At 29.1% G+C, this 6,193-nt stretch overlaps 2 protein-coding genes across 2 annotated transcripts; both read left to right on the top strand.

Annotated features, from left to right (window-relative positions):
* Nucleotides 1–123: 123 nt before the first annotated feature.
* On the top strand, nt 124–3,302 carry LOC113362966 (tetratricopeptide repeat protein 28-like; the record flags this gene model as incomplete). Its single annotated transcript, XM_026605462.1, has 9 exons — nt 124–267; nt 442–659; nt 737–845; nt 931–1,205; nt 1,723–1,858; nt 2,115–2,281; nt 2,359–2,477; nt 2,679–2,804; nt 2,944–3,302. Coding segments are annotated over 9 exons (1,653 nt in total), but the record flags the coding sequence as incomplete, so codon positions are not given.
* A 1,045-nt stretch (nt 3,303–4,347) lies between these two features.
* On the top strand, nt 4,348–5,453 carry LOC113362978. Its single transcript, XM_026605473.1, has 2 exons — nt 4,348–4,461; nt 4,952–5,453. The coding sequence occupies exons 1-2, from the start codon at nt 4,353–4,355 to the stop codon at nt 5,416–5,418; spliced, it is 576 nt and encodes a 191-aa protein (XP_026461258.1). The 5' UTR covers nt 4,348–4,352; the 3' UTR covers nt 5,419–5,453.
* The last annotated feature ends 740 nt before the right edge of the window (nt 5,454–6,193 follow it).

Below are 6,193 nucleotides of genomic sequence, written 5' to 3'. Positions count from 1 at the left end.
TTTATTTGTTCAAAAATAGTTTAGAGCGAGAATTTTATCTTGCTGTTATTTTTTAAGACTAAGATATACAAATATATTCCCATAATTGTAAAAAATATAAAAATAGTCATTATTACATTACAGAGCTCAAGTCGTCGAACATTTAGTGGCGATGGAAGTTTAGAGATACATGAGGTAGAAATGAATCCGAATATATCATTGGGCGGTTTAAATGATGGTCTATTAAACACTAAAGATATTTCACAGTTACAACTCAATACAAAACTTGTAAGTAATTAAATATAATAATAATTTACAAAACATTATTTACTAGTACTCTACTAAAGGTAGGTACTACAAATATAAATTTTGATATTAAAAATGTTCAAAGAATTTGAATTTTGTACTATCGTAATTGTAAATTAAATAGGTTGATAATTTAATTTATTAATATTTTTGTAGGTTGTAATTAATGCCACGATATTTGATGAGACTGATGCGAATTATGATATTGTTATGAAAACTAATACAAATGCGTTATATGAATTATCAAGTGCTTTTTTAAACTCTGGTGTTCATTGCGTTTTGGTCTCTTTATGGCCAGCTAGTGATGTTGGTGCAGTAAAAATACTTTTGAAAACTTTTTATTCTTCGCTAATGCAAGGATCGAGAGTTGCTAGGTAAGCACACTTTTATTATTTTACATATAGATGTATAATTACTTATGTAAATTATTTGTAAAATGTATTTTATTCAGAGCTTTATCAGAAGCTATGCAAACGGTTCAGTATACAAAGCAATTTTCGCATCCGGCAAATTGGGCTGGTTTCACATTAATGGGATCTAACATTCGTCTCTGCACAAAGGTAAATTCTAGCAATTAGACATTTCAGCACAAATATTAGCACTTTTACCAAAGACTTACACCAAAATATATTAAATGTTCTACAGGCTGCACAAATGAATGAATCTTTACAAGATATTTTATTACATCATAACCCGGAGCATTCAAGAAGGCAATGTTTGCGAGTGTGTTTGCATCTGGTTGAAAAGTCTCTTCAGCGAATTCACGAAGGGCGAAGAAATGCAATGTATACCACTTTAAGATCAATCGAGAACAAGACGACGAGCAGTGGATCTAAAAATGGTGATAAGGAAGAAACAGAAGATTTAACGAAGTATAATAATGCTGGATGGAAAAATTTACTGATTTCTGTTGGATTCAGGTATTATTTTTAGATTTTTATGCATATAGTTGAATATATCTTACAATATATAATAGCATGAGTTATATCATCTAATGATTTTTGTTCTTGTGTATATTTACACTACAGATAATTTCTTATTCCATTTAGTTTGTTATATTTTGTGTATTATGTTAAAGTTACCTAACTATTAACTTGTGCCGAGCGTTGTTGTTTTCATGCTCATATCTAGTTTATACACTTGACCATTAAGTTTTTTTTATTTCATTTATTAATTACAACTGTCTATAAATATGACATTTAGTAATTTTTTTGATTAATATAAATAGAAAGGGCATATCAGGCCCCACAGTGATGGTCCCAATATTATTGTTGTTAAACTAAAATAGGTTTGATCCAGACCATTAAATAATATGCGATAAATAAACTATAGAGTGACTAATTCAAAATATATAGCAAGAATGATAATCATTTTTTGCTCGACTTATGATTGATTATGATTGAATTATGATTGATTGCCTATGAATTGATTTTAAAGATTTGAGCCAGCTGCGAATGGTGTTCCTTCATCTGTATTTTTCCCACAAAGTGATCCGTGTGCACGACTCGCAAAGTGTTCTGGAATTTTACAGGCTCTTCTTGGTTTATCACATGCTTCACTGCAAGCAGTTCAGGTATTGTAAATGATTTTTATAGAGTTTTTTTTACATCTAAATGTCGTTAGTTTCTAAATTTTTTGGCTAAATTTTGGCCTAATTTGTATTTAGGCCAAAATAGCAAAATACCGGATATGATAGTAGATAATATTTAGTAATTATCTTTATTGAAGCACCAAAAATTTTACGTATTTTTATATAGCATGGTCGATGAAATGTTTTCTACAGATATTCAAAAAATTAAATAAGTTTAATCAAATTTGCATTTTTGTAGTCATTAATAAACGATGAAACGAGATCAAAAAAATCAGCGAAGCTTAATTACAATAACACGCAACAAGAAGAAATTTCACAAGAAATAATTTCAGCTGTAAAAAAATGTTCCGAACAATTAGTGGAGAAGCAACCTGGCGATGGAATCGAAATTTCTTTGAGCGTCAGGTTAGATTTGCAATTTTCATAACCACTTTGTCGCTACAATTATATTGAAATTATAATTGTAATTATATCTTCTTCAGATCTTGGAGGATTACTGGCTGTCATGAATTATTTGCTTCGTTAGGATTTGATTTAGTGTCCGTCGGCAGTGATCGGATCAAATTAAGAGCAGGAAAAAAGCTAATACAAGGCAGACACAGTTTGCATTAGAAGCACTTACAGCATTAATAGGTAAATTTGAAAATAATCATATTAATTTCATATTTAAATAAATTAGACAGTTTTGAAAAGTATGGTCCCATTCCTTAATTAATATTTTATTGTGTATAATAAGATAATATATTTTAATTATAGGAATATTTAATAACGATTCTTTAATTTTTTTTTTTTATTATTTTAGCAATTGCAGATGAACCAAAAAGTTTGAGTAGCAGTAAAAGCAGTTCAATGGAAAGTCTGAATAGTGATAACAGCATTTGTCCATATATATCAAATCAAAAAAATGTTAACCCGCAAACTTTAAATGGTAAATTAACATAAATATTTATTACAAAATTTACTGGATCATCATTTAATGGATTGATCATGTCTTCATTTATAATTTTTACAACGAAGGCTATAAATGAATTATTTTTTAACAAAATATTTATTTTTTAATTCTGTAGATGTGCATCAGCAATTAGATAAGTCAATAAGCAAGTTAAGTTCTGGAAGAGGCGCATTTATATCTTACGTCCGTGGTAGAGGCGAACCGGATGGTGGGAGCACCATCAACAGTCATGCCCCTTCGACCACTTATACACAAAGTCAGCTCAACTCCAATGTGCACATTCATCCGCTAAATAGTAATTCTCACATAAATCTACTTATAAATTCAGACAATAATCTGCACACGAACTCAAGAATTGCAACTGCAAATATAAAGAGCGTTGAAACTAAAGGCTTATGGAATGCTAGGAATCATTATATGGGTCTGAGCAGAACTGCTGTAAAAGTGAGTAATTTATGGGTTACATATCAGTGACAGCTTTTTGGAATTATATTATATAGTTAAATGACTTTTTAACTTAATCATTTTTATATACCTATTTATATATTATATATTTTGTGTATTTGATTTATTTTGCATGTTTTTTTGAATATTTGAATAAATTTTTTATTAATGCTTGCTAACTAAATTATTTGCTTTATTTGTTAGCAATATTACACCATAATTTGAAATTTGTCTTTAGGTATGCAGACCAGGCGGAGGAAGTGAGAGTGATGCAGCATTCACCCTAGCCCACCTGTTTTCTTTCAAAATCCGCACAGTACTATCACTAATAGTGTTGACAACGCCATGACTTCTGAAAATATCTTAGCAAATGACGTTCAAATAGCTCTTGAACACCAAACACGCATTCGATCTTTATATAACTTGCACCGAGAAGGTATATTTATTTCAAGTGAATTATATATACGCATAAATTGTTTCCGACCTTGAAGGACAATAATTTAACAACTTCTCACCAAAATGATTTGAAAGCACGTTTTCAATTAGTATAAATGAGTATTCATAAAATAATGAATCCTGATTTATTTTTATTTTTAACAAATTTACTCATTCAAACTTATAATTTAATTTGCTGTACTAATTTAAATTTTTTATTTATTAGATGTTCTGCCACCACTGCCGCCACCAAGACACGTCAATTCATATACAGATTTTATAAAAAATAAAAAATTAACCAAAGAAAATGATTCTGTAATAAAAAAACAAGAGTTTGACAACACATTTAATATCAAATTCGAGAAAGAAAATGCAGCCAAGTGCAATATGCATATCGCTCAACATACTTCTAATCCTTTATCAGAACAGTCAGAAAAAGATGATAGTTTCTCATCTAATGATTCAATCTGCCAAGTTAAAACATTGGTTAAACGGCAAGGTGCTCTAAAAGAAAATTCTAAGTTTTTGCCGGAAAATAGCATGCTTTCGCTGTCCGTTTACAACAATTTGCCATTAAGTGGTTTGAATTTTGAACCTTCAAATGCTGATGCTGATTTTAATATGAGATCCAGTAATAAGTCTGATATGCAAATTAATGACCGATTAAGTGTACGTACAAGTACTTCGATTAACGACTCTGGAAAAATGATGCAGCGTCATAAATTGCTTGAAATAGCAAATAACTTGACCATCGGTAATATGATTTATATTTTGAAAATAATATACTAACAGTCCGTGCATGCAATTAGTCGAATATTCTCATTATGAAAACTAATTTGATACAAATATTAATAAACTTTCAGTTTTTTGGCCCAAATTACTCACATACTTATATGTTAAATTTTGATCATGTAATATCGGATTTAATATTTGTTATTTACCAAAATTTCTATTCCTGTGTTTTCTAGTAATAAGGTTTTTGAAGTGAAACTATTTTTGGATTAAGGTAGTTACTTTATCGGTGAATATAACAAAAAAATCATTGTACAAATCATTTACCGTTTACTAATAATTGATGATAATCTCGTTTTTTATTTTTATTTTTTTATGTTTTTCTAAAACTGGACATTCGATTTCGTCTAGCAATAGACATTTTACAATAAATTTTATATAGTGTCTATATGGATAACAAACAAGTATGTTTATACATGCTCGAGATCTATAAAAACATTTTTTTTGTTTAGATAAAGATGGCGAGCCTTATAACAGCAAAGAAAAAGAATCACCTAAAGAATTATCAAATTCGAACACTTCATCACTAATACGACATCCGAGTCATGCTTTAACTCCTGCGATATCAGAAGTTTACCACGAGCGCAACATAGGATTAGGTCTAGCTCCTCCTTTATCAACTTTGCTTTTGACCAACGATTTAAAAAATGAAAATGACAAATTTGATGGCGAATTTAATGAATTTTTGAAAAGGGATGAAGGTGACGGTAGAAGTGTGGCTGATTCTCAATGCTCCAGTCATTACAAGGCATTAACAAATGGGTCGGAAAAAGCAACTGGTATGCTGAGAAAAATGCAAATGATGTCAATCAAGTCAAATTCTGATGCGAGTCCAGCAACAGAAGGAGCCGATAAAGAAAAGAAGGGGTCTAGTAAAATTGTCAAAAAATGTTTATACAGGAAGAAAAATCCTAATTAGTCGTTAGTAGAATGTAACGTCCCCAAATCCATCCAAGCGCAAGAAGGACTTTAGAATTTAATCAAGCTCCAAATATCTAAATACTTTATTTAGAGGTTTATAGTCAACTAGTGAAATCGATAAATCAAGATCAGCAAAAGATCTTAAGGTAAAGTATATTAATTGACTACTAAAATATGCGTTTTCCGAAATCGGACAATTTGAAGATAAAAGCAATTGTGAGCTTTTATAGCAAAGCGTATTGTGATTTATTTGTATGTTTTATAAAAGTATTTTTATTAAGTCCCGAATATTTTACGTATTTATTAGTTTTATATTGTTAATATATATTAGGATTTAATTTCCCTTTCGTCCGTGATATGTTTGACTCGTAAAATAAATATTATCACTTGGTTGATTGTATAGTTTATAAGTCACATTAAAGTTATTATCTAAGCAAGCACGTTTACTTCAACTACGTTCATTCACTAATAGAATTTAAAATATTTCTTGATAATTTATGTATAATATGTGTTAAATTATTTTATCTTATATATAAATGGAATCACTGCGATATGTATTTTGATATATCAATATTAGGATCTTAATATTTTTTTACAAATAGTATAGGCACGTAAGTATATAAATCAAAAATTATCCTTTAATTATAATACTATTTTACATAAAATATTTATCCTTCTGTGGAACGATAGTAATTTAATGTATATTCAGAAATATATTATTGATAAGTGTATATTATATATAGAGTGTTTTTAATAATAATAAATTATTATAT

The sequence above is a fragment of the Ctenocephalides felis genome, unplaced genomic scaffold (genome assembly GCF_003426905.1).
Source record: "Ctenocephalides felis isolate EL2017-DRISC unplaced genomic scaffold, ASM342690v1 CF-g0.4_SCAFFOLD_00251, whole genome shotgun sequence".
Taxonomy (NCBI): domain Eukaryota; kingdom Metazoa; phylum Arthropoda; class Insecta; order Siphonaptera; family Pulicidae; genus Ctenocephalides; species Ctenocephalides felis.
The sequence above is the reverse complement of the archived record's forward strand: the minus strand, read 5'-3'. Positions and strand labels throughout refer to the sequence as shown.

Bases quoted from the DNA above. Each gene is read 5' to 3' on its own strand.
- LOC113362978 (XM_026605473.1), top strand. From the start codon at position 4,353: ATGCAAATTAATGACCGATTAAGTGTACGTACAAGTACTTCGATTAAC. The intron at 4,462-4,951 runs GTAATATGATTT...TTTTTTGTTTAG, and splicing joins AGCAAATAACTTGACCATCG to ATAAAGATGGCGAGCCTTAT.